At 55.6% G+C, this 24,471-nt stretch overlaps 1 protein-coding gene across 6 annotated transcripts in view; it reads left to right on the forward strand.

The window, feature by feature from the left end:
* Positions 1-24,471, forward strand: part of LOC138258764 (transcription factor COE3-like) — a 408,817-nt gene that overhangs the window by 359,068 nt on the left and 25,278 nt on the right. For all 6 annotated transcript variants that reach the window (XM_069206356.1, XM_069206443.1, XM_069206200.1 and 3 more), the window contains exon 12: positions 9,456-9,521. In XM_069206356.1, the coding sequence (XP_069062457.1) occupies positions 9,456-9,521 (66 nt within the window). The remainder of the gene's footprint in view (positions 1-9,455; positions 9,522-24,471) is intronic.

Consider the following 24,471-nt stretch of genomic DNA (forward strand, 5'->3'; position numbering starts at 1 on the left):
GGCATGAGTCTCTGGAAACAAAGGCGGGGGCTAGCCACAAAATGGATCCACGGAGATGATGGCTCAGAGCCAGGCTCTGAAGCCCAGTAATTCCTGGGAGAAGAAGGCACATTGCTTGCACATTTCTTTCAGATGGCGTAAGCCTTAGAACTGATCGAGCTTTCCCAGAGAAGGCCGTGTTGCGGATATCGCGACACATTTTTAGGCTTGTCATGGGACAAAACCTAGGACATGAAGCCACTGCTTTTAAAGAACTACCCCAGCACTGTATCCAGTGTAAGCAAAGTGTGAGCTTTCTCCACAGGAAGAGGCCTGTGACACACTAGCGGGGCTGGGGCACGTGACTGACCCTACCCGCCCTAATCTGTTTCAGATTAACATACATGTAGGGTTCTATTTGTTGCAATACACTGACTACTGATGCAGCTTTCAAAACAATGTGGACTCCCACTCACAGAGGACCAAAATCTTCATCTTACAGAAATAATGTCGGCCTTACGCCCAGACCCACTACACGCATTACCGCCGGCCAAGCTAGGACTGGAGCTTTGGGCCGCAGTTACAAGTGACCAGTAAGTCTGGATATGTGTGGTAACTTCTATTACCGCCCTATTCAGAATTATGAGCTTTGCAGAAAACACTGCGCCCCCTCGCCTGTCCCAAGGTAAATTTAGGTAGTTAAAACGTACTAGTGTTTACCAGTGAAAAATGACTGGTAAACACCAAGGCGTGCAGATTTTGTTGCATTGGGCACTAAAACCTACATGTTATACCCACTTTTGCTGCCAAAACTTGGAAAAGACAGTGATGATGAAACCTGATAAATTCTGAATACCTCCCTCTCAGATTTCATCAGGTGTGATCATTATGGCATCTGACACCCCTGGCACTGCCTTTGTGACTCCTGGCCTGAGATGTGCCAAAATGAAAGCCGGGGACACAGGGGCACCTCCTCCTAATGGATGTCGGTTGTGGCTTCACTTTCCTGATTTTCTGTCATTTTTTTAAATACCCAAATAGTGACTAATATTATTCACTATTTGTGTGCTGAAAATGGCGTACAATTAATTGGAATATGACCCTATCTGGCAGCTCAGCTAAGTAAAAAATGCTTATAAATGTATGTGGTGTGCATGATTGTGTATGAGTGTTTTTGTGAGAGAGAGTGAATGTGTAAGCAGATGTGGTGAGTCAAAGTAAAGGTCTGGTGTGTGAGGTCACTTTTGCTACCCCTGACATTTTGGGGAATTGACGCCCAGGGTCCTGTTATATGTGAAAAGCGACTGGCTGATTTAGGAATTAAATACAAAATGAGATTTTTGTAGGGAGATAGCTATGGAAGGTCTTGATTGTAGCAATTTATAGTCTGAAGCTTGTATTTTTTCTTGAAGATGCTTTTGCATTTTTTTGTTTTCACGATAATTTATAAAATCCGCATAACCTGTAAACCTATTGTCCTTGACACCACTGTCCTGCACATTTTCTCACAAAAGGGTATCCTGTCTCACGCAGCCTCACTCACAATAAAATAGTAGACCCTGTGAGTGTGTGGAAAGTTGAAATAGGCAGGGCCACTGGAATTATGCAATTGTGAAGCTGCAGAGATTTTTGCATAATCATAGATTTGCCGCATTCAGCACATCAGCCATAACTTGCCGTGTAAACTGCTTTAAACAAAAATGAATTGTGTTTCTAGCTGAAAAGGTTCAAAAGTTACTAAAAATGCATCAACATGCGTTGCCGCGCAGTGGAAGGTCCTATGCAAAGCTGGACAGGTCACCTTTCTGTTACTAATTTCTCTATTTGGATATTAAACTGGAAATAATGAGGTGAAACCAATGTCCATACAGTGATACCAAGTTTTAAAATGACTAAATAATGAAGTTATACTATCACAAAATGTGCCACACTATGCCGCATAATTCGGTTGTTCTTGCCGCATAATTTTCTCCCCGCTGTCACATAATCTGTCTCCCTCCTGCCGCATAATTCCAGTGGCCCTGTATGTAGGATAAGAATTGGCTGTGAGCTGCCCTGTATATAGGATAAAAGGCTGTTAGCGGACATAGGTAACACCTAAGGCGGGACATCGCTTCTAATTGGGGTGACCATTAATGGCTTCCTGTACCCGCAGACTTTGTCCTGTGGCCGGCTAGAGCACCGACCACTAGTCCTGGCTCTCGGAGAGGAGTTAGTGTAGAGGGTGGGGCAGGGTGGGCGGGAAGGAAGCCATATTATATGGCACTAACTGGAAATAATTCTGAATAAAGGGCCCGGCCGCCAGCTGCAGGAATGCGCCGCGTTACTGGATCGATCGGGGGGAATTAGCGAGGCGGGCGGAGCAGACATCTGTGATTGCCAGCACTTAACTTGACAGCAATCCAATACCGGCCCCGGATGCACAGGCCTGGGCCGCTGCCAGGGGGGCTGGGGCAGGGGGCTGCTGCCCGGGGGTCCTCCTGTCTGTCTCCGCCGACGCTGACTGATGGCTGACAGTCACGGGGGGCTGCTCCCTTAATGAGACGGAGCCCCTCCAAGACAGGAAGTCGATACCCTGCAGAGGGTCACACTTCAGTGGGCGGCTGCGCCGGCGAAGAACTTGACCTTTAGCTCGGGATGGGGGGCGATGGGGGGTGGGTGGGGGTTGAGATGAGTGTGGTGGAAGGGTGGGGGCCATCTGTATATAGGATCTGCCAGGAAAGACTTCTCCCGCTCAAGAGGCCCCTCCCTGGGATGGGACGTGCAACCACCCACTGATACCCGGGCACCGCCTGAAAGGCGCCTTAAATAGGGCAGAGGTGCCCTAAAGCATCCCTGCAGCTTGCCCTGGCACCTGCTGAAACTATTGTAACAGAGCAGTAATGTATAACCCCCCCCCCCTCCTCTAAATTCATTGCCCCTTGGACCTATGAGCCCCTCGCCCCCTTCAGAGCCACTCCCACCTAGCACCCCTGCCTGGTACCCTGACCCCCCTCCCCTCAGCCTCCAGGATGCTCTGGTCCACCTTTGCACATCCATCGCCTACTCACAGGACTTCATCACTGGGGCTGTACGGGGGCCCTCCTTCCTCTAGAGGTTCACCTGAGCACCCGAGGTCCGGGACCCACAGACATTCCCGTCCCCCCGTCCTGTCCCAGGTCTATGAGTCCACACCCCAAGACCTACCACCCCATCTCCGTCTCCTTGTACTCCCGGTTCCAACCTTCATCACCTCTCCCTACCGGTCTGACTTCAGAACCTACCTCTCTTCCTCCGGATCCTCTCCAGCCCCACCGGTCCATGCTTTACTACCCAGACCCACCATCCCATGCTTCCATAGCCCAGACCCACCATCCCATGCTTACCTACCCAGACCCACCATCCATGCTTCTCTAGCCCAGACCCATCATCCCATGCTTCCCTACCCAGCCCCAACATCCCATGCTTACCTACCCAGACCCACCATCCCATGCTTCCCTAGCCCAGAACCACCATCCCATGCTTACCTAGCCCATCCCCACCATCCCATGCTTACCTACCCAGACCCACCATCCCATGCTTCCCTAGCCCAGACCCATCAGCCCATGCTTCCCTAGCCCAGACCCACCATCCCATGCTTACCTACCCAGACCCACCATCCATGCTTCTCTAGCCCAGACCCACTATCCCATGCTTCCCTACCCAGCCCCAACATCCCATGCTTACCTACCCAGACCCACCATCCCATGCTTCCCTAGCCCAGAACCACCATCCCATGCTTCCCTAGCCCAGCCCCACCACCCCATGCTTCCCTAGCCCAGACCCACCATCCCATGCTTCCCTAGCCCAGACCCACCGGCCAGTCCTTCACTAGCCCAGCCCCACCACCACATGCTTCCATAGCCCAGACCCACCATCCCATGCTTACCTAACCAGCCCCCCATCCCATGCTTCCCTACCTAGCCCCACCATCCCATGGTTCCCTACCCAGCCCCACCATCCCATGGTTCCATAGCCCCGCCCCACCATCCCATGCTCCCCTAGCCAAGACCCACCAGCCCATGGTTCCCTAGCCCAGACCCACCAGCCCATGCTTCCATAGCCCAGACTCACCATTCCATGCTTCCCTAGCCCAGACCCCCCATCCCATGCCTCCCGAGCCCAGACCCCCATCCCATGCTTCCATAGCCCAGACCCACCATTCCATGCTTCCCTAGCCCAGACCAGCCATCCCATGCTTCCCTAGCCCACACCCGCCAGCCCATGCTTCCATAGCCCAGACTCACCATACCATGCTTCCCTAGCCCAGACCCACCAGCCCATGCTTTTCTAGCCCAGACCCGCCAGCCCATGCTTCAATAGCCCAGACTCGCCAGCTCATGCTTCCCTAGCCCAGACCCGCCAGCCCATGCTTCAACAGCCCAGACCCACCATCCCATGCTTACCTACCCAGCCCCACCATCCCATGCTTCCCTACCTAGCCCCACCATCCCATGCTTCCCTGGCCCAGCCCCACCATCCCCACCGGCCAATCCTTCCCTAGCCCAGACCCACCTGCCCATGCTTCCCTACCCCAGACCCACCTGCCCATGCTTCCCTAGCCCAGTTGCACAATGGTAGTTACGTGTAGGTCTCCTGATTTTAACTGATGCCAGGTACACACGGGTAGTTTGGTGTAGGTCTCCTTATTTTAACCACATTTTAGCCATAACAAAATGGTGCCACAAGTCATTTACACTATGGTGGTTTGGTGTAGGTCTCTTGAATTTAACCTTTTAACCATAACAACATGATGCGACATGCCAGTTACACAATGGTAGTTTGGTGTAGGTCTCCTGATTTTAACTGATTCCAGTTACACAGTGGTGCTTTGGTGTAGGTCTCCTGATTTTAGCTGATTCCAGTTACACAGTGGTGCTTTGGTGTAGGTCTCCTGATTTTAACTGATTCCAGTTACACAGTGGTGCTTTGGTGTTGGTCTCCTGATTTTAACTGATTCCAGTTACACAGTGGTGCTTTGGTGTTGGTCTCCTGATTTTAGCTGATTCCAGTTACACAGTGGTGCTTTGGTGTTGGTCTCCTGATTTTAGCTGATTCCAGTTACACAGTGGTGCTTTGGTGTTGGTCTCCTGATTTTAGCTGATTCCAGTTACACAGTGGTGCTTTGGTGTAGGTCTCCTGATTTTAGCTGATTCCAGTTACACAGTGGTGCTTTGGTGTAGGTCTCCTGATTTTAGCTGATTCCAGTTACACAGTGGTGCTTTGGCGTAGGTCTCCTGATTTTAACTGATTCCAGTTACTCAGTGGTGCTTTGGTGTAGGTCTCCTGATTTTAGCTGATTCCAGTTACACAATGGTGCTTTGGCGTTGGACTCCTGATTTTAACTGATTCCAGTTACACAACGGTGGTTTGGTGTTGGTCTCCTGATTTTAGCTGATTCCAGTTACACAGTGGTGCTTTGGTGTAGGTCTCCTGATTTTAGCTGATTCCAGTTACACAATGGTGCTTTGGCGTTGGACTCCTGATTTTAACTGATTCCAGTTACACAACGGTGCTTTGGTGTAGGTCTCCTGATTTTAACTGATTCCAGTTACACAATGGTGCTTTGGCGTTGGACTCCTGATTTTAACTGATTCCAGTTACACAACGGTGGTTTGGCGTTGGTCTCCTGATTTTAACTGATTCCAGTTACACAGTGGTGCTTTGGTGTAGGTCTCCTGATTTTAACTGATTCCAGTTACACAATGGTGCTTTGGTGTTGGTCTCCTGATTTTAACTGATTCCAGTTACACAATGGTGCTTTGGTGTTGGTCTCCTGATTTTAACTGATTCCAGTTACACAATGGTGCTTTGGTGTTGGTCTCCTGATTTTAACTGATTCCAGTTACACAATGGTGCTTTGGCGTTGGACTCCTGATTTTAACTGATTCCAGTTACACAACGGTGCTTTGGCGTTGGTGTCCTGATTTTAACTGATTCCAGTTACACAACGGTGCTTTGGCGTAGGTCTCCTGATTTTAGCTGATTCCAGTTACACAACGGTGCTTTGGCGTAGGTCTCCTGATTTTAGCTGATTCCAGTTACACAACGGTGCTTTGGTGTAGGTCTCCTGATTTTAGCTGATTCCAGTTACACAATGGTGCTTTGGCGTTGGACTCCTAATTTTAACTGATTCCAGTTACACAACGGTGGTTTGGCGTTGGTCTCCTGATTTTAGCTGATTCCAGTTACACAACGGTGCTTTGGCGTAGGTCTCCTGATTTTAACTGATTCCAGTTACACAACGGTGCTTTGGTGTAGGTCTCCTGATTTTAGCTGATTCCAGTTACACAATGGTGCTTTGGCGTTGGACTCCTGATTTTAACTGATTCCAGTTACACAGCGGTGGTTTGGCGTTGGTCTCCTGATTTTAGCTGATTCCAGTTACACAGCGGTGCTTTGGTGTAGGTTTCCTGATTTTAACTGATTCCAGTTACACAGTGGTACTTTGGTGTAGGTCTCCTGATTTTAACTGATTCCAGTTACACAACGGTGCTTTGGTGTAGGTCTCCTCATTTTAACTGATTCCAGTTACACAACGGTGCTTTGGTGTAGGTCTCCTGATTTTAACTGATTCCAGTTACACAATGGTGCTTTGGCGTTGGTCTCCTGATTTTAATTGATTCCAGTTACACAACGGTGGTTTGGCGTTGGTCTCCTGATTTTAACTGATTCCAGTTACACAGTGGTACTTTGGTGTAGGTCTCCTGATTTTAACTGATTCCAGTTACACAACGGTGCTTTGGTGTAGGTCTCCTGATTTTAACTGATTCCAGTTACACAACGGTGGTTTGGCGTTGGACTCCTGATTTTAACTGATTCCAGTTACACAACGGTGGTTTGGCGTTGGTCTCCTGATTTTAACTGATTCCAGTTACACAGTGGTGCTTTGGTGTAGGTCTCCTGATTTTAGCTGATTCCAGTTACACAATGGTGCTTTGGCGTTGGACTCCTGATTTTAACTGATTCCAGTTACACAACGGTGCTTTGGTGTAGGTCTCCTGATTTTAACTGATTCCAGTTACACAACGGTGGTTTGGCGTTGGTCTCCTGATTTTAGCTGATTCCAGTTACACAACGGTGCTTTGGTGTAGGTCTCCTGATTTTAACTGATTCCAGTTACACAACGGTGCTTTGGTGTAGGTCTCCTGATTGTAACTGATTCCAGTTACACAATGGTGCTTTGGTGTAGGTCTCCTGATTTTAACTGATTCCAGTTACACAACGGTGCTTTGGTGTAGGTCTCCTGATTTTAACTGATTCCAGTTACACAACGGTGGTTTGGCGTTGGTCTCCTGATTTTAACTGATTCCAGTTACACAATGGCAGTTCGTCTGTCACCACTAAGGTCTAGAGAACCTCTCTCTGCAAAAAGCACTCCTCAAGCAGAGGGGGTTTAGCCCCCCCCACCCGCTCGCTGCACCGGGAATCCTGGAGTTATCTAATAAACACCAAAGTTAAATAAAAAATAGCTTCCGCCCCCTCACCCAGAGGACCACGTGTTTTCATTAAGTTTTATTTACTGCCATTCCACAGAGAGCGCGGGCTCGCACTACGAAATAAATATATAATTGGCTAGAGCTAATTAGCTGATGCACACTAATTAAAGCCCCACTAATGAACTGAAAAGTGCAAGGAGGAAGAAACGAGAGGCGTCTGATTGTCCGACCCGCTGTTCTCTGAATATGGATGGGGCTGTGCGAGGCCTGGGTGGGTGGAGAGGGAGGGAAGGGCGCCGCCAGGTGAGGAGAGGGGTCTTCATCGAGGCACCAGCGGAAGCCGTGCACATCCTTACTGAGAAGGGCCACGGTTTACACACATTAAATCCAAATATTCACACCAGTAAAGTCCGATCGACGCACCCTGTTCAGCTGAAGGCGAACATCTCTCAAAGCTTTTCAGCAGTCACAGACAGGAACGCTCCACTATTAACCGGTCTCTCACCCAAATCGTGTGTGGTGGGAGTGCGTGGCAGCGCATGGAGGCCTGCTAATTTATGGTGTGCAATATAGTGCATAGAAAAGCTTCACAAATTTGATTAAGGGCGAAAATTGCAAACTCTGTGAAAGTTTGCCAGCCGGAAAAAAAGTTGCACGCCCCTAAAAAAGTCCTCCTGTGGGTCTGGGAATGTGTGAGCAGCGCGGGGTGCCTGCAGAAGACTGCTCCATTACTAAGGGAGGGGTCGAAACGAGTTTTACACAATGGTGTGCTCATTTTGTCAATAAATATTACCTGTTTTCAGTGAGATGACGCAATTATTGTGAGTTTAGCGTGACTTCCTAAGTTTCATACGAGGCAGAACCATTACCTGTAGGTCACCATATATCAGTAATCCACAGTGCTTCCGTAGGTCTTTATGTCAAAATGTCATGGGTAGAATTGTTAACTGACAAATGTATTCTGTCCTAAATGTTGTTTACAAAAATATCCTTCCATTGCATGTAGATCTTCTTCTATCAACTAGGGGTGGGCGGTATTCCTTGAGTTTCCCTAAGCCAGTGGTCTCCTAACTTTTTAATGCTGCGCCCCCCCAGTTGAAAAATAAAAATCATTGGGCCCCCTCAGAATTTTTCACTATTGTTTTGTAAAGATGGCAATGTTTAAATATGTCTCAACCTATTTAAACTTTGCAGTTAAGTACTGCTACCTTTTTAAAAATGCAATAACATGCTTCTGCTTAAAACAAAGGCCTGTTGTCTGTATAATGCTTCTTTCGGCTAGAGTCTGGTGTCCCCCCGGGATCACTTGAGGCCCCCCTAGTAGGGCCCGCCCACCTAGTTTGAAGACCTCTGCCCTAAGCAGCATTCTGCAAAGTTGCATAACAACTCTGCAAGATTCCCCGAGTTCTGCCAATGGGTAGAATTATGCATGTTGCCTTGCTTGGCTGCAGTTTAGCGTCAGTAGCACGCTGAAAAATCAGCGCATGCAGCACCATGCGGTGCTCAAGAGCACGCAGCCATTTGAGTTGATTTTGCTGCAGCTCCAGTACAAAATCTACTCGAGCAGCAGGAAGTCTACTCGAGCAGCAGGAAGTCTACTCGAGCAGCAGCCTTCTGACCGCAACCGCTCATGAATGCCTGCGATAAAAAATGGCCCCAAGGATTGCCAAATCTCGCTCGCACTTGCATTTCTGAATGTGCACAGGAAAATAATTCTGTCATGCGACGATTGTTGGAATTTGGCTGAAACTGTACGTTACAAGAGTAACCCGGAGTCGCCAAATTCTGCCGATTCCACGGGCCGAATGAAACATTCCGCCCACCCCTACAATTAACTCCAGTAGGGCAGTATTTTTTCTGACGACATTGAGGATATAATATGCGTGTCAGTGGATGTTCTGACCCCCATATGATGGTAACACACTTAAAGGAATGTATTGTGCAGACCTGCCTTGTGCTGCTTGCACCACAATGACAGTGCGATGCCAGTTTCACATGTTTGTTTTTTGTGCTTCACAGGAAGTCCTGCTGAAGAGAGCAGCTGACCTTGTAGAGGCCCTCTATGGAATGCCACATAATAATCAGGTAAGCGACGCCACTCAAAAACCAGGCACTGGTTACAGCAAAATCACCAGGTAGACGATAGCACATAATTTACGGGAGCAAGGATGCAACACAATAACCACGTGCAGCACAATAAGTAGGTGCTTGGCGCCACACAATGACCAGGTATGCTATTGACTGTTTGGTGTATCATTTTTCTTCCAAGAAGTATGAAATACCAGGAGCAAGTCTTGATAAAGTCCTAAAAGGGGACGAAACGCGTGCCAGCAGGAATAATCTATGAAAAAGGAGGCCTAGATGGCTGGAATCATCCATGAGGAAATAGGCCGGGATGATTTTTGAAAAATCAACAGTTATGATATTTGGAGTGATGGACTACTAAAATGTTTCTGTAAAAATGTTTTCAGATCTTGCCATTGAAAATGGTTATATAAACTTGTAAAGAAATAAGGACACCATTTGTAAATCCTTTGTAAAATTTGGTTGTAGTTAAAATTAAAAAGTGACCTACACCTGGATGTTTAAAAACATTTTGATTACTAATATTTTTCTTCTATGCATGGTTCCCTGCGCTGACATTTTCAGTTCCACTCTTTGCTCTCCGGTGTTTTGCCCTGAGCTCTTCTACGCAGGGTTCCTTGTACCCCCATTCTCAGTTCCATTCCTTGCTCTCCTGTGCTGAGTTCCAGGTTCTCCTATGCTCTGTTCTATGTTCTCCAATGCTTCTTCTTTTTAGGCTGTGCATGGTTCCGTGCTCCCCAAGCTGCGGTCAGGTCCTCGCACCCTTACGCTCAGCTTCAGGCTCCCCTTTGCATGGTTTTGTCTCCTGACATGTGGAGTTCTCATGACTTGTTTCGCTGATCTCAGTTCCATGTTCTCTAGATGGGTTCACGCACATCCATGGTGAGTTCTGTCCCATACTCTCCGATGCAAGGTTCCCTGTTCTATGCAGGGACCTGCATCCATCCTAGTCTCTGTGACAGAAGGTCATGGCTGATCAGTGATAGCTGACACGATCCAACTAGATCTATCTGCTGCCTTCCGTTCTGCCCAACACTACTATCCACACAGTAGAATGTGGACATCACGGTCCTAGATTTGGTATCTTCTGTTCTATCCTATAGAAGCCACATAATCTCCTTATCGCCATACACCTTCGAACCCTACCCTCGATATCGGCTTCCCTGGGCTAAAGCATCTCTCCAGTTCTCTGTCTTCCTGGGCCATCTGCTTAGATTTATTTAATTCTTCAGTGTTTTTCATTTGTGCCAATGACCAGGGGCGTGGCTTGGTCAGTACAATTGAGGGGGGGGGCTTCAGATTTTACAAGAATCACACTGGCATATAATGTTAAAATACAGGATACCACAAGCAGGGAGTAATAAGTGAGAGAATATATAATATTTTGTAAAGTAACACACTTTTTAGGACTTTCAAAACAGAGAGTGGGAAAGTGTGTGTGTGTTTTTGTCTCTGTGTATGTAAAGGTTGTAAATTCGACAGACGCCTCACCATACCCGACTGAACGCACCTGTACCCAACTATTTATCAGAAAATATATTTATATGGGGGGTGTAATACCCCAAACACCCCCCCTGAAGCTACGCCCCTGCCAGTGACACACAGATTATCTTCAAGAACTTCAAGAATGCCATGAGATCAAGGTTGGCACAGTGCTTGGGAGCTGTGAAAAACTGGGTGACCACCAACCATCTTAAACTCAAGGGCAAAGCAGAAACCCTCAAATGTGGATATTAGCCACTGACACTGGCGATTCCGGCCTGACCTGGAGCCCTAGGAGGCATGTTGCTGCAAACAAACTCAACTAAAAGCCAAGGAGACGTCCTAGATGCAAATCTAACCATGGACTCTCAAGCACATGCCGTGGTAAACTCTTACACAAATATGCTCAGAAAACTAAGACGGATATACCTCTAATCAGTCCCCACAGAGTCCACGCTCAAGCCAATCCTGTGCTCTTTCAGCTGCATTATATGAATGGTCTATACCTGGGACCCCCGAAATCTCTTCTATTGAGATTACGACCATTGCAAAACGTAGTGGTGAGGGTATTCCTAAATTTGTAACCCTGGGATCACATAATATTAAAAAAAGTGATGATTTGGGCGGTGAACCAAAATGTCTTGAGGTGGAATCAGAACTAGGCAGCCTCAGTATTCACAAGATAAAAATACCAAGAGTGTAGATAGGCGGAAGGAGGAGCCTGGAGGTTGAATGAGGATCTGTCAGCCTTGGTGTTCATGAGATAAAGAGTTGGAGCATAGCATAATAGAAGAAAGAGTTTTGAGGTGGATTAAGTCTAGGAAGCCTCGGTATTCATGAGATAAAGAGACCAAGAGTGTAGCATAGTGGAAGGAAGAGCCTTGAGGTGGAATCCGGACTAGGCAACTTTGGTAATCATAATATAAAGAGACAGGGAGTGTAGAAAGGCGGAAACAAGAGTCTTGAGGTGGAATCGAGTCTAGACAGACTTGGTCTTCGGAAACCCTGACACTCTGAAACTCTGTCACACGTCTAAAAATGATATGGACCCTTGCAACTATTATATTTTTTACCAATCAGATATGGGTACCGCTGTTTTCTGTCCTGTTCTGTGCTTGCCTGCTCTCAACTCCATCTTCTTTTTCGCTCAGCTCCATGTTTTCTAGGGCTCGGCTCGGTGCTCTGGTGCACTCAGTCATTGCTCCCGTGGCCTTGGTTGCATGTTCTCCTGAGCTTGGTTTCATACGTTCTAGACCTTGGCTGCATGCTCTCCTGACCTTGGTGGCATGTTTTCCTGACCTTGGTTTCATGTTTTTGGGATGTTGGGTGTATGTTCTCTTGATGTGGCATGTTCTTCTGACCTTGATTTCATACTCTCCTGACCTAGGGTGCATGTTCTTTTGACCTTGGTTGCATGTTCTCCTGCCTTTGTTTGTGTGTTCTTCTGACCTTGGTTGCATGTTCTCCTGACCTTGGCTGCATGTTCTCCTGATCTTGCTTTCATATTCCCCTGACCTTGGTTGCATGTTCTCCTGACTTTGGTTGTGTGTTCTTCTGACCTTGGTTGCATGTTCTCCTGACCTTGGTTACATGTTCTCCTGACTTGGTTTCATATTCTCCTGACCTTGGTTGCATTTTCTCCTGACTTTGGGTGCATGTTCTCCTGACCATGTTTTCATGTTCTCCCGACCTTGGTTGTATGTTCTCCTGACCTTGGTTTCATGTTCTCCCGACCTTGGTTGTATGTTCTCCTGACCTTGGTTTCATGTTCTCCTGACCTTTGGTGCATGTTCTCCCGACCTTAGTTGCATGTTCTCCTAACCTTGGTTGTATGTTCTCCTGACCTTGGTTTTATGTTCTCCTGACCTTGGCTGCATGTTCTCCTGACCTTCAGTGCATGTTCTCCTGTCCTTGGCTGCATGTTCTCCTGACCTTGTTGCATGCTCTCCTGACCTTGGTTTCATGTTATCCTGTCCTTGGTGGCATGCTCTCCTGACCTTGGTTTCATGTTCTCCTCTCCTTGGCGGCATGTTCTCCTCACTTTGGTTGTATGTTCTCCTGACTTTGGTTTCATGCTCTTCCTGCCTTGGCGGAATGTTCTCCTGACCTTGGCTGCATGTCCCCCTGACCTCGGTTTCATGTGCTCCTGAATTTGGCTCTATGTTCTCCACTCAGATTTAAGTTCACCCACTCGCCGTTCTTCGTTCTCCTGTGCTTAGTTCCATGTTCGCCTGTACATGCTTTCATTCTCCCCCATGCTGAGTTCTGCTCTTTGCCATCCGATGCTGAGTTGTTGTGGGCTACCCTGGTACCCAGGGGCTAGTAGGAGGCTGAAACCCATGCACCATCTTTCATAGCATCAAGGGCCAGAGGTACATAGCTTTTTGTGCTCGCAAATGGCCCAGTTTGCAGAATCAGGCCATTTGTGACCTCAAAAAAAGCCTTTTATTTATGTACAAACCTTATTTTGCGATCTAGTAACCTATTACTGAATCACAAAATAGGGACTGCGATTGGCTATTAGGAAAGGGCGTGCGAAGGGCGTCCCTTCCCAATAGCAACTCGCAGTGGTGTGTATGAATGTTTTGCGACCTAAATGTGGTCGCAAAACATTTGCAGTTTACCACCAATCACAAAATATTTGCAGTTTACCACCAACTTCAAGTTGTCGGTAACCCATCCGCAAATGGAAAGGGGTCCCCAAAAGACACCTTCCCCTTTGTGAATGTGGGTGCAAAAATTTTTGTTTTAAGAACGGACAGTGGTAACACGGACCACTGTCAACTCTTAAAAAATGAAAAGAGAATTTTTCAGATTTCTTTTTGAAACGCATCTTGTTTCCTTTAAGGAAAACGGGCTGCATTTTTTAAAAAAGATTGCTTTATTTAAAAAGCAATCACAGACATGGTGGTCTTCTGACCCCAGCAGGGCGCCATCCCTGTGCCACGTTTAGCATTAATGCCCCCAGTCTCGAGCGGAGTCATAGCCACCTTGTGAGGCTCTCTAGACTGACAGTTCCTGCTGCAGAGTCTCTGCCCAGACCTCACTGTGACTGCTGTCTAGACCGACAGTCTCTTCTCTCAGTGTTGCTGCTCCAGCCTCAGTCAGTGCCTCCTTGTGGCTCCTCTGCAGACTGTCAGTCTTTGCTCCTAGTGCCTCTGCTCAGGCTTGAGTCAGTGTTGTCTGATGCCTACTTTCAGGCTGTCAAAGGTGGCTTTGAGTGTCTCTGCTCAGGCTCCAGTCACTCCCTTCTCACGGCAGCTCTTTGGGATGGCAGTCTCTCTCCTGAGCGTCTCTGCTCAGGCTCCAGTCACTCCCTTCTCACGGCAGCTCTTTGGGATGGCAGTCTCTCTCCTGAGTGTCTCTGCTCAGGCTCCAGTCACTCCCTTCTCACGGCAGCTCTTTGGGATGGCAGTCTCTCTCCTGAGCGTCTCTGCTCAGGCTCCAGTCACTCCCTTCTCGCGGCAGCTCTTTGGGATGGCAGTCTCTCTCCTGAGTGTCTCTGCTCAGGCTCCAGTCACTCCCTTCTCACGGCAGCTCTTTGGGATGGCAGTCACTCTTCTGATCGTCTCTGCTCAACCTTGAGACACTCCCTTCTCATGGCAGCTCTCTGGGATGGCAGTCTCTCTCCTGAGTGTCTCTGTTTAGGCTTGAGTCCGTCCCTTCGCGCGGCAGCTCTCTGGGATGGCAGTCTCTCTCCTGAGCGTCTCTGCTCAGGCTCCAGTCACTCCCTTCGCGCGGCAGCTCTTTGGGATGGCAGTCTCTCTCCTGAGTGTCTCTGCTCAGGCTCCAGTCACTCCCTTCTCACGGCAGCTCTTTGGGATGGCAGTCTCTCTCCTGAGCGTCTCTGCTCAGGCTTGAGTCACTCCCTTCTCACGGCAGCTCTTTGGGATGGCAGTCTCTCTCCTGAGTGTCTCTGCTCAGGCTCCAGTCACTCCCTTCTCACGGCAGCTCTTTGGGATGGCAGTCTCTCTCCTGAGTGTCTCTGCTCAGGCTCCAGTCACTCCCTTCTCACGGCAGCTCTTTGGGATGGCAGTCTCTCTTCTGAGTGTCTCTGCTCAGGCTTGAGTCACTCCCTTCTCACGGCAGCTCTTTGGGATGGCAGTCTCTCTCCTGAGTGTCTCTGCTCAGGCTCCAGTCACTCCCTTCTCACGGCAGCTCTTTGGGATGGCAGTCTCTCTCCTGAGTGTCTCTGCTCAGGCTCCAGTCACTCCCTTCTCACGGCAGCTCTTTGGGATGGCAGTCTCTCTCCTGAGTGTCTCTGCTCAGGCTCCAGTCACTCCCTTCTCACGGCAGCTCTTTGGGATGGCAGTCTCTCTTCTGAGTGTCTCTGCTCAGGCTTGAGTCACTCCCTTCTCACGGCAGCTCTTTGGGATGGCAGTCTCTCTCCTGAGTGTCTCTGCTCAGGCTCCAGTCACTCCCTTCTCACGGCAGCTCTTTGGGATGGCAGTCTCTCTTCTGAGTGTCTCTCCTCAGGCTTGAGTCACTCCCTTCTCACGGCAGCTCTTTGGGATGGCAGTCTCTCTCCTGAGTGTCTCTGCTCAGGCTCCAGTCACTCCCTTCTCACGGCAGCTCTTTGGGATGGCAGTCTCTCTCCTGAGTGTCTCTGCTCAGGCTCCAGTCACTCCCTTCTCACGGCAGCTCTTTGGGATGGCAGTCTCTCTTCTGAGTGTCTCTGCTCAGGCTTGAGTCACTCCCTTCTCACGGCAGCTCTTTGGGATGGCAGTCTCTCTCCTGAGTGTCTCTGCTCAGGCTCCAGTCACTCCCTTCTCACGGCAGCTCTTTGGGATGGCAGTCTCTCTCCTGAGTGTCTCTGCTCAGGCTCCAGTCACTCCCTTCTCACGGCAGCTCTTTGGGATGGCAGTCTCTCTCCTGAGTGTCTCTGCTCAGGCTCCAGTCACTCCCTTCTCACGGCAGCTCTTTGGGATGGCAGTCTCTCTTCTGAGCGTCTCTGCTCAGGCTTGAGTCACTCCCTTCTCACGGCAGCTCTTTGGGATGGCAGTCTCTCTCCTGAGTGTCTCTGCTCAGGCTCCAGTCACTCCCTTCTCACGGCAGCTCTTTGGGATGGCAGTCTCTCTCCTGAGTGTCTCTGCTCAGGCTCCAGTCACTCCCTTCTCACGGCAGCTCTTTGGGATGGCAGTCTCTCTCCTGAGTGTCTCTGCTCAGGCTCCAGTCACTCCCTTCTCACGGCAGCTCTTTGGGATGGCAGTCTCTCTTCTGAGTGTCTCTGCTCAGGCTTGAGTCACTCCCTTCTCACGGCAGCTCTTTGGGATGGCAGTCTCTCTCCTGAGCGTCTCTGCTCAGGCTCCAGTCACTCCCTTCTCACGGCAGCTCTTTGGGATGGCAGTCTCTCTCCTGAGTGTCTCTGCTCAGGCTCCAGTCACTCCCTTCTCACGGCAGCTCTTTGGGATGGCAGTCTCTCTTCTGAGCGTCTCTGCTCAGGCTTGAGTCACTCCCTTCTCACGGCAGCTCTTTGGGATGGCAGTCTCTCTCCTGAGTGTCTCTGCTCAGGCTCCAGTCACTCCCTTCTCACGGCAGCTCTTTGGGATGGCAGTCTCTCTCCTGAGTGTCTCTGCTCAGGCTCCAGTCACTCCCTTCTCACGGCAGCTCTTTGGGATGGCAGTCTCTCTCCTGAGTGTCTCTGCTCAGGCTCCAGTCACTCCCTTCTCACGGCAGCTCTTTGGGATGGCAGTCTCTCTCCTGAGTGTCTCTGCTCAGGCTTGAGTCACTCCCTTCTCACGGCAGCTCTTTGGGATGGCAGTCTCTCTCCTGAGCGTCTCTGCTCAGGCTCCAGTCACTCCCTTCTCACGGCAGCTCTTTGGGATGGCAGTCTCTCTCCTGAGTGTCTCTGCTCAGGCTCCAGTCACTCCCTTCTCACGGCAGCTCTTTGGGATGGCAGTCTCTCTTCTGAGTGTCTCTCCTCAGGCTTGAGTCAGTCCCTTCTCGCGGCAGCTCTCTGGCATGACAGTCTCTCCTGAGTGTCTCGGCTCAGGCTTGATTTAGTCCCTTGTCTCGGCAGCTCTCCTGGTGGGCAGTCTCTCTTCTGCGTGCCTCTGTTTAGGCTTGAGTCAGTCCCTTCTCACGGGACCTCTCCTGGCGGGCAGTCTCTCTTTTGAGCGTCTCTGGTCATGCTTGAGTCAGTCCCTTCTCGCGGCAACTCTCTGGCATGACAGTCTCTCCTGAGTGTCTCGGCTCAGGCCTGATTCAGTCCCTTCTCATGGGAGCTCTCCTGGCGGGCAGTCCCTGTCTGAGCGTCTCTGCTCATGCTTGAGTCAGTCACTTCTCGCGGCAGCTCTCTGGGATGGCAGACTGGATCTGCGTGTCTCTGCTCAGGTGTGAGTCAATTCCTTATCGTGGGAGCCTTCATGGCTGGCAGTCTCTCTCCTGAGTGTCTCTGCTCAGGTTTTAGTCAATGCCTCCTTGTGGATGCTCTCATGGCTGGTAGTCTCTCTTCTGAGTGTCTCTGCTCAGGCTTGAGGCGGTGCCTCCTTGTGGCAGCTCTCTGGGGCGGCAGTCCCTCCTCTGACTGTCTCTGGACAGGTGCTAATCAGTGCGCTCCAGCCTGGCAGTCTCTGCTGAGGCCTGAATCGAGGCCTCCTCAATGATGCTCTGGACTAGAGGCTGCCAGGAGAACTCCCTTCTCCCCCCTGAGCCAGTCTCTCCCGTCGGTCTCTGGACAGGTGTGAGCCTCTCTTCTCTCTGGGGTGTCAGTCTCTCCCGGCGGTGTCTCTGGCAGGTGTGAGCCCCTCTCTTCTCTCTGGGGTGTCAGTCTCTCCTGTCGGGGGTCTCTGGACAGGTGTGAGCCCCTCTCTTCTCTCTGGGATGTCAGTCTCTCCCGTCGGTGTCTCTGGACAGGTGTGAGCCCCTCTCTTCTCTCTGGGGTGTCAGTCTCTCCTGTCGGGGGTCTCTGGACAGGTGTGAGCCCCTCTTTTCTCTCTGGGGTGTCAGTCTCTCCCATCGGTGTCTCTGGACAGGTGTGAGCCCCTCTCTTCTCTTTGGGGGGCTGCCCCCTTCAGTATCCCCTGGCCCGGGCGCTGCCCCTTCACTAGCCTCTGGCCCGGGCACTGCCCCTTCACTAGCCCCTGGCCCGAGCGCTGCCCCTTCACTAGCCCCTGGACTCGGGCGCTGCCCCTTCACTAGCCCTTGGCCCGGCCGCTGCCCCTTCACTAACCCCTGGCCCGAGCGCTGCCCCTTCATTAGCCTCTGGCCCGGGCGCTGCCCCTTCACTAGCCCCTGGCCCTGGGCGCTGCCCCTTCACTAGCCCCTGGACCCGGGCGCTGCCCCTTCACTAGCCCTTGGCCCGGGCGCTGCCCCTTCACTAGCCCCTGGCCCCGGGCGCTGCCCCTTCACTAGCCCCTGGCCCTGGGTGCTGCCCCTTCATTTGCCTCTGGCCCGGGACCTGCCCCCTTCACTAGCCCCTGGCCCTGGGCGCTGCCCCTTCATTAGCCTCTGGCCCGGGCGCTGCCCCTACACTAGCACCTGGCCCTGGGCGCTGCCCCTTCACTAGCCCCTGGACCCGGGCGCTGCCCCTTCACTAGCCCTTGGCCCGGGCGCTGCCCCTTCACTAGCCCCTGGCCCCGGGTGCTGCCCCCTTCACTAGCCCCTGGCCCGGGCGCTGCCCTTTCACTAGCCCCTGGTCCGGACGCTGCCCCTTCACTAGCCCCAGGCCCCGGGTGCTGCCCCTTCACTAGCCCTTGGCCCGGGCGCTGCCCCTTCTCTAGGCCCTGGCCCGGGCGCTGCCCCTTCACTAGCCCCTGGCCCCGGGCGCTGCCCCTTAACTAGCCCCTGGCCCGGGCCCTGCCCCTTCACTAGCCCCTGGCCCCGTGCGTTGCCCCTTCATTAGCCTCTGGCCCGGGCGCTGCCCCTTCACTAGCCCATGGCCCTGGGCGCTGCCCCTTCACTAGCCTGCCCCCTTCACTAGCCCCTGGCCCGGGCGCTGCCCCTTCACTAGCCTCTGGCCCCGGGTGCTGCCCCTTCACTAGCCCCTGGCCCGGGCGCTGCCCCTTTCACTAGCCTCTGGCCCGGGCGCTGCCCCTTCACTAGCCTGCCCTCTTTACTAGCCCCTGGCTCGGGCGCTGCCCCTTCACTAGCGCCCTGGCCCTGGGCGCTGCCCCTTCACTAGCCCCTGGCCCGGGCGCTGCCCCTTCACTAGCCCCTGGCCCCGGGCGCTGCCCCTTAACTAGCCCCTGGCCCGGGCGCTGCCCCTTCACTAGCCCCTGGCCCCGGGCGTTGCCCCTTCATTAGCCTCTGGCCCGGGCACTGCCCCTTCACTAGCCCATGGCCCTGGGCGCTGCCCCTTCACTAGCCTGCCCCCTTCACTAGCCCCTGGCCCGGGCGCTGCCCCTTCACTAGCCTCTGGCCCCGGGCGCTGCCCCTTCACTAGCCCCTGGCCCGGGCGCTGCCCCTTTCACTAGCCTCTGGCCCCAGGCGCTGCCCCTTCACTAGCCTGCCCCCTTTACTAGCCCCTGGCTCGGGCGCTGCCCCTTCACTAGCCCCTGGCCCTGGGCGCTGCCCCTTCACTAGCCCATGGCCCCAGGTGCTGCCCCTTCACTAGCCTGCCCCCTTCACTAGCCCCTGGCTCGGGCGCTGCCCCTTCACTAGCCCCTGGCCCTGGGCGCTGCCCCTTCATTAGCCTCTGGCCCGGGCGTTGCCCCTTCACTAGCTCCTGACCCGGGCGCTGCCCCCTTCACTAGCCCCTGGCCCCGGGCGCTGCCCTTTCACTAGCCCCTGGTCCGGACGCTGCCCCTTCACTAGCCCCAGGCCCCGGGTGCTGCCCCTTCACTAGCCCTTGGCCCGGGCGCTGCCCCTTCTCTAGGCCCTGGCCCCGGCACTGCCCCTTCACTAGCCCCTGGCCCCGGGCGATGCCCCTTAACTAGCCCCTGGCCCGGGCCCTGCCCCTTCACTAGCCCCTGGCCCCGTGCGTTGCCCCTTCATTAGCCTCTGGCCCGGGCGCTGCCCCTTCACTAGCCCATGGCCCTGGCGCTGCCCCTTCACTAGCCTGCTCCCTTCACTAGCCCCTGGCCCGGGCGCTGCCCCTTCACTAGCCTCTGGCCCCGGGTGCTGCCCCTTCACTAGCCCCTGGCCCGGGCGCTGCCCCTTTCACTAGCCTCTGGCCCGGGCGCTGCCCCTTCACTAGCCTGCCCTCTTTACTAGCCCCTGGCTCGGGCGCTGCCCCTTCACTAGCCCCTGGCCCTGGGCGCTGCCCCTTCACTAGCCCCTGGCCCGGGCGCTGCCCCTTCACTAGCCCCTGGCACCGGGCGCTGCCTCTTAACTAGCCCCTGGCCCGGGTGCTGCCCCTTCACTAGCCCCTGGCCCTGGGCGTTGCCCCTTCATTAGCCTCTGGCCCGGGTGCTGCCCCTTCACTAGCCCATGGCTCTGGGCGCTGCCCCTTCACTAGCCTGCCCCCTTCACTAGCCTCTGGCCCCGGGCGCTGCCCCTTCACTAGCCCCTGGCCCGGGCGCTGCCCCTTTCACTAGCCTCTGGCCCCGGGCGCTGCCCCTTCACTAGCCTGCCCCCTTTACTAGCCCCTGGCTCGGGCGCTGCCCCTTCACTAGCCCCTAGCCCTGGGCGCTGCCCCTTCACTAGCCCATGGCCCCAGGTGCTGCCCCTTCACTAGCCTGCCCCCTTCACTAGCCCCTGGCTCGGGCGCTGCCCCTTCACTAGCCCCTGGCCCTGGGCGCTGCCCCTTCATTAGCCTCTGGCCCGGGCGCTGCTCCTTCACTAGCTCCTGGCCCGGGCGCTGCCCCCTTCACTAGCCCCTGGCCCCGGGCGCTGCCCCTTCACTAGCCCTTGGCCCAGGCACTGCCCCTTCACTAGCCCCTGGCCCCAGGTCCTGCCCCCTTCACTAGCCCCTGGCCCGGGCACTGCCCTTTCTCTAGCCCCTGGCCTGGCCGCTGCCCTTTCACTAACCCCTGGCCCCGGGCGCTGCCCCTTCACTAACCCTTGGCCCGGGAGCTGCCCCTTCTCTAGGCCCTGGCCCCGGCGCTGCCCCTTCACTAGCCCCTGGCCCCGGGCACTGCCCCTTAACTAGCCCCTGGCCCGGGCGCTGCCCCTTCACTAGCCCCTGGCCCCGGGCGTTGCCCCTTCATTAGCCTCTGGCCCGGGCGCTGCCCCTTCACTAGCCCATGGCCCTGGGCGCTGCCCCTTCACTAGCCTGCCCCCTTCACTAGCCCCTGGCCCGGGCGCTGCCCCTTCACTAGCCTCTGGCCCCGGGCGCTGCCCCTTCACTAGCCCCTGGCCCGGGCGCTGCCCCTTTCACTAGCCTCTGGCCCCGGGCGCTGCCCCTTCACTAGCCTGCCCCCTTTACTAGCCCTTGGCTCGGGCGCTGCCCCTTCACTAGCCCCTGGCCCTGGGCGCTGCCCCTTCACTAGCCCATGGCCCCGGGCGCTGCCCCTTCACTAGCCCCTGGCCCGGCTGCTGCCCCCTTCACTAGCCCCTGGCCCCGGGCGCTGCCCCTTCACTAGCCCCTGGCCCTGGGCGCTGCCCCTTCATTAGCCTCTGGCCCGGGCGCTGCTCCTTCACTAGCTCCTGGCCCGGGCGCTGCCCCCTTCACTAGCCCCTGGCCCCGGGCGCTGCCCCTTCACTAGCCCTTGGCCCGGGCACTGCCCCTTCACTAGCCCCTGGCCCCAGGTGCTGCCCCCTTCACTAGCCCCTGGCCCGGGCACTGCCCTTTCACTAGCCCCTGGCCTGGCCGCTGCCCTTTCACTAACCCCTGGCCCCGGGCGCTGCCCCTTCACTAACCCTTGGCCCGGGAGCTGCCCCTTCTCTAGGCCCTGGCCCCGGCGCTGCCCCTTCACTAGCCCCTGGCCCCGGGCGCTGCCCCTTAACTAGCCCCTGGCCCGGGCCCTGCCCCTTCACTAGCCCCTGGCCCCGGGCGTTGCCCCTTCATTAGCCTCTGGCCCGGGCGCTGCCCCTTCACTAGCCCCTGGCCCCGGGCGTTGCCCCTTCATTAGCCTCTGGCCCGGGCGCTGCCCCTTCACTAGCCCCTGGCCCCGGGCGCTGCCCCTTAACTAGCCCCTGGCCCGGGCGCTGCCCCTTCACTAGCCCCTGGCCCCGGGCGTTGCCCCTTCATTAGCCTCTGGCCCGGGCGCTGCCCCTTCACTAGCCCATGGCCCTGGGCGCTGCCCCTTCACTAGCCTGCCCCCTTCACTAGCCCCTGGCCCGGGCGCTGCCCCTTCACTAGCCTCTGGCCCCGGGCGCTGCCCCTTCACTAGCCCCTGGCCCGGGCGCTGCCCCTTTCACTAGCCTCTGGCCCCGGGCGCTGCCCCTTCACTAGCCTGCCCCCTTTACTAGCCCTTGGCTCGGGCGCTGCCCCTTCACTAGCCCCTGGCCCTGGGCGCTGCCCCTTCACTAGCCCATGGCCCCGGGCGCTGCCCCTTCACTAGCCCCTGGCCCGGCTGCTGCCCCCTTCACTAGCCCCTGGCCCCGGGCGCTGCCCCTTCACTAGCCCCTGGCCCTGGGCGCTGCCCCTTCATTAGCCTCTGGCCCGGGCGCTGCTCCTTCACTAGCTCTTGGCCCGGGCGCTGCCCCCTTCACTAGCCCCTGGCCCCGGGCGCTGCCCCTTCACTAGCCCTTGGCCCGGGCACTGCCCCTTCACTAGCCCCTGGCCCCAGGTGCTGCCCCCTTCACTAGCCCCTGGCCCGGGCACTGCCCTTTCACTAGCCCCTGGCCTGGCCGCTGCCCTTTCACTAACCCCTGGCCCCGGGCGCTGCCCCTTCACTAACCCTTGGCCCGGGAGCTGCCCCTTCTCTAGGCCCTGGCCCCGGCGCTGCCCCTTCACTAGCCCCTGGCCCCGGGCGCTGCCCCTTAACTAGCCCCTGGCCCGGGCCCTGCCCCTTCACTAGCCCCTGGCCCCGGGCGTTGCCCCTTCATTAGCCTCTGGCCCGGGCGCTGCCCCTTCACTAGCCCCTGGCCCCGGGCGTTGCCCCTTCATTAGCCTCTGGCCCGGGCGCTGCCCCTTCACTAGCCCCTGGCCCCGGGCGCTGCCCCTTAACTAGCCCCTGGCCCGGGCGCTGCCCCTTCACTAGCCCCTGGCCCCGGGCGTTGCCCCTTCATTAGCCTCTGGCCCGGGCGCTGCCCCTTCACTAGCCCATGGCCCTGGGCGCTGCCCCTTCACTAGCCTGCCCCCTTCACTAGCCCCTGGCCCGGGCGCTGCCCCTTCACTAGCCTCTGGCCCCGGGCGCTGCCCCTTCACTAGCCCCTGGCCCGGGCGCTGCCCCTTTCACTAGCCTCTGGCCCCGGGCGCTGCCCCTTCACTAGCCTGCCCCCTTTACTAGCCCCTGGCTCGGGCGCTGCCCCTTCACTAGCCCCTGGCCCTGGGCGCTGCCCCTTCACTAGCCCATGGCCCCGGGCGCTGCCCCTTCACTAGCCCCTGGCCCGGCTGCTGCCCCCTTCACTAGCCCCTGGCCCCGGGCGCTGCCCCTTCACTAGCCCCTGGCCCTGGGCGCTGCCCCTTCATTAGCCTCTGGCCCGGGCGCTGCTCCTTCACTAGCTCCTGGCCCGGGCGCTGCCCCCTTCACTAGCCCCTGGCCCCGGGCGCTGCCCCCTTCACTAGCCCCTGGCCCCGGGCGCTGCCCCTTCACTAGCCCTTGGCCCGGGGACTGCCCCTTCACTAGCCCCTGGCCCCAGGTGCTGCCCCCTTCACTAGCCCCTGGCCCGGGCACTGCCCTTTCACTAGCCCCTGGCCTGGCCGCTGCCCTTTCACTAACCCCTGGCCCCGGGCGCTGCCCCTTCACTAACCCTTGGCCCGGGAGCTGCCCCTTCTCTAGGCCCTGGCCCCGGCGCTGCCCCTTCACTAGCCCCTGGCCCCGGGCGCTGCCCCTTAACTAGCCCCTGGCCCGGGCGCTGCCCCTTCACAAGCCCCTGGCCCCGGGCGTTGCCCCTTCATTAGCCTCTGGCCCGGGCGCTGCCCCTTCACTAGCCCATGGCCCTGGGCGCTGCCCCTTCACTAGCCTGCCCCCTTCACTAGCCCCTGGCTCGGGCCCTGCCCCTTCACTAGCCCCTGGCCCGGGCGCTGCCCCTTCACTAGCCCCTGGCCCGGGCGCTGCCCCTTCACTAGCCGCTGGCCCCGGGCGCTGCCCCCTTCACTAGCCCCTGGCTCGGGCGCTGCCCCTTCACTAGCCCATGGCCCCGGGCGCTGTCCCTTCACTAGCCCCTGGCCCAGCTGCTGCCCCCTTCACTAGCCCCTGGCCCCGGGCGCTGCCCCTTCACTAGCCCCTGGCCCCGGGCGCTGCCCCTTCACTAGCCCCTGGCCCACGCGTTAAAGGTCGCCCTGGTGCGGGTGTCACAGGAGCTGACCGCGGCACGTGACCCTAGTGACATATTCATTCATTCCTTCTATGTGGAGCTATTATCCATATATTGACTGAGTGCTGCGAGATTCACACATTTAAGTTTCCAACACCTTTGAGTGTCGGTGGCATTGCTGTGGCGCTGTACATGCCAGCATCATGTGTTTTCTGGCACGCAC

The sequence above is a fragment of the Pleurodeles waltl genome, chromosome 1_1, assembly GCF_031143425.1.
Source record: "Pleurodeles waltl isolate 20211129_DDA chromosome 1_1, aPleWal1.hap1.20221129, whole genome shotgun sequence".
NCBI lineage: Eukaryota > Metazoa > Chordata > Amphibia > Caudata > Salamandridae > Pleurodeles > Pleurodeles waltl.